A 3334-nucleotide genomic window follows, 5' to 3' on the forward strand; every position below is an offset into this window, starting at 1 on the left:
TGCCTTATCCCGAAGAAGGTGACAGTGACACCGCAGCGGAAGGCGTTGCGCAGGCTGTGGCAGCTCTGTCGTCACTCGTGACATCGGATCGTGAGTCGTGACAGGGTGACGTGCATGATTTCTGTTTGTAGAAAAAGTCGGTAGCCTGGCACATGAATACTTCTCGCCCACTGATGATAATAACAACTGATGATTGTTAGGTAGTAAAATAGTTCATGGCATCTTGTAAAGTTTTGATGATTATTAAATATTCTTCAATGCTAATAGGCATGTTCGCTTCGCTGAAAAAACAAGCCAAAACACTATTCCGGTTGATTTGTTGTGAGAGAGAAAACATAGTTCCGGCTAAAAAAACAAGATGAAAAATACGGATTATAAGATAAATGAACAGGACCATAATATATAAAAATTTTAACTTTTATAGATACATTAATTTTACTATATATCTAGAATATTGCAAGTCTAAAGGTATAACCATGATCAAACTCTACACTCGAGTCTTAGCTTCACATAAGTACACACAACACCAAGTTTTTTTTTCCGACTCACAAAATCAAGTTCCTGCTCGTGCTTCCAATAAGACTGGGCCCTTCGTTGTTCTTCTCTCTACATTATTTAGAACAGGTATTCCTGAGGACATCTGCAGGAGAGTGCCACGCCAATCGCATCATCATTGTTGCTTTCAAGTATTTTTAGCTCTGCTTCTTTGGTGTATCAGCATACTTCCAGGTGGCATGTTGAAAGGAAGCGAATTGTCTTTCACCAGCCACATCTTCTTCACGTATCTGGCTGCCCATTTCTTTCAGATCTTCGTCTGTCAGTTTCACGTTCAAGGAGTCAATGTTGGAATCTAGATTCTTGATTTTGGTTGTCCCTGAGAAATTGTAGGAAACATCTGTCAGTGACTAAATACAGGACTATCGGAACATATAGCCATTAAGCATGACTACTGATGACTTGCTTTGAACTTGGAAGGGAATAATAAGTGCAGGACTCAAGAATAAGTCAGTTAAATCACACCATTTCAAACCAACAAAAGTATTTCATAGCTCAGTAAAAGAGATCATATGGCACAAACTGTTCAACCTATCATGCACACACATTAGGAAGGAAGGAGGTTACTTCCCTTCAAAACAAGGAAAGTTTGTTTGACTGGATGTGTTCCTCTACATTATAGTGGTTCTCTGCCAAAGTAGACTATATCATAACTGAAAAGGGTTTCTCCCCAATCATACCACTTAAACTATTTCCAATCATTAATGGTCTATGAATATGATGCCATACACTTTTCTCTGAAAGTGTATACAAGAAAAATGTGTCTGGAAATGCATCTTTGGGTGAACAACTCTGTGACTCATCAGCCTGGAAGCACTGACCATCGTCAGTGATAAGAGAATGAGATTATAAGGTCACACCTGGTATAGGAACCACATCATCTCCTTGATGCAGAACCCATGCTAAAGCCAGCTGAGCAGGGTTGCAATGGTGCTTATTGGCCAGTTCTTCCATTCGCAGATAAATTTGCTTGTTCCTCTCCAAATTTTCTGCTGCAAACCTTGGGTGCCCATGCTGACAAGCCAAAGTTAAATCTGTAAGTGAACTAAAAAAAGGTTTTGATATAGACCAAGAGATGATTATTTTTTCTTTTGCAATGGAAGAAATAAACAATATTCTGAGGTAGACTGTATCAATACCAGAACAGATTCAGCGGACACTTGTTCTTTCACTCCTCTCCCACCGAAAAACCCACGGCCAATAGGACTGTAGGGCACAATTCCAATGCCCAGTTCTCTGAAGTCCACAGAGCAAAAAGAATCTTATTACATGATAAATATCCGGTAGGGACTAAGGAGTTAGGACCTCCATGGGCTGGAACAAAAGAATCTGCAATCCATGAATCACCTGCAGAGCGGCACAATTTCGGGCTCAATGTCGCGAGACCAGAGAGACCACTCCATCTGCACCGCGGTGATCGGGTGCACAGCATGTGCGCGCCTAATGGTGTCCGGGCTCGCCTCTGACAATCCGATGTACTTGACCTTCCCCTCCTCCACCAACTTATTGAGCTCGCCAATCTGCAATGATTTCGAACAAAGAATTCACATGAGCAAACACAACAACAACGCCGACTGCTTTAAGGCAGGTCGAATGTGCAGGCAGGCTGCAGAGACCGTCTCCTCGATGGGAACTGTGGTGTCAATGCGGTGTTGGTAGTAGAGGTCGATGCAGTCGATGTTGAGGCGGCGGAGGCTGGCCTCGCAGCAGGCGCGAACGTACTCCGGCCGCCCGCACACGGTCCGCGCGCCGCTCTCGTCACGCCGGAGCCCGAACTTGGTTGCCACCTGCACCTGCTCCCGCGGCAGCTGCTTCAGCGCCTGCACACATGCAGCGATCGATGTCTTCCGCGGGTCAGTAAAACTCGCTCACGCTCACAAGAACTCTCCAGGAAAAAAAAAGAAAAGAAAGGGCGGACCTTGCCGAGGAGGATTTCGTTGGTGAAGGGCCCGCCGTATTCGTCGGCGGTGTCGAAGAAGGTGATCCCGCGGCGGAAGGCGTGCGTGATCACGGCAATGCCGGCCTCGTCGTCCACTGGGGAGTTGTACGCGCCCGTCAGTCCCATGCACCCGAACCCTAGCATGGACACCTACACGGATGGAATCAATCGGCCGAGTCGATTCAATCAAAGCACCGGGCTAGCGGAGAACGAGAGAGCGGAGGCGCGGCCGCCGCAACAAGATAATTCGGGGAGAGGTGAACGGAGAGAGATAAAGCGACCTCGAATCCCTGGGTGCCGAGCTTGACGCGCGGAACCGGAGGGGCTTGGCTATTCATGGCCGCTGCTCGCCGGTGAACTGAACGAGGAACGGTGGAACGAAGTTTGGTTCCAGGAAACATAGCAGCCACTTTTGCGAGAATTTATAGGGCACATGGGTACATACTGCATTACAATAGATTAAGACTAAAAATCAAATTTGCATTCTAATTTCCGCAGTCAAACTAATTTCCATGGCCCTTGTCAAGTATACTGTAGTAGTAGTTATCAAACGCGCCGTCACTACCAGAAACAGAAGGTACGCCGAGTGCAACATGGTTTATCGAGTGTAATTTATCGAACACTATGCAAATAAGCTCTTTGTCGAGTGCTGCAAAAAAAACACTCGATAAAATAATTGCACTCGGCAAACGAGACAAAAAACACTCGGCAAAGTTTGACACTCGGCAAACTAGAAAAAAAACACTCGACAAAACTAGGCACTCGAAAAAGAAATATGTTTGCCGAATTTAATTGCTCGGCACTCGACAAAGAAATATGTTTGCTGAGGGTAACATTTTT

At 45.5% G+C, this 3334-nt stretch overlaps 1 protein-coding gene across 1 annotated transcript; it reads right to left on the minus strand.

Moving 5' to 3' along the window:
• Positions 1-390: 390 nt before the first annotated feature.
• Positions 391-2895, minus strand: LOC136452423 (probable aldo-keto reductase 1). Its single transcript, XM_066453036.1, has 7 exons — positions 2776-2895; positions 2474-2644; positions 2172-2375; positions 1903-2075; positions 1695-1791; positions 1416-1569; positions 391-874 (listed from the first exon to the last, which is right to left on the minus strand). Exons 1-7 carry the CDS (start codon positions 2893-2895, stop codon positions 693-695), a joined length of 1101 nt encoding a protein of 366 aa, XP_066309133.1. The 3' UTR covers positions 391-692.
• Positions 2896-3334: the final 439 nt, after the last annotated feature.

Source organism: Miscanthus floridulus, chromosome 5 (assembly GCF_019320115.1).
Source record: "Miscanthus floridulus cultivar M001 chromosome 5, ASM1932011v1, whole genome shotgun sequence".
Classification (NCBI taxonomy): domain Eukaryota; kingdom Viridiplantae; phylum Streptophyta; class Magnoliopsida; order Poales; family Poaceae; genus Miscanthus; species Miscanthus floridulus.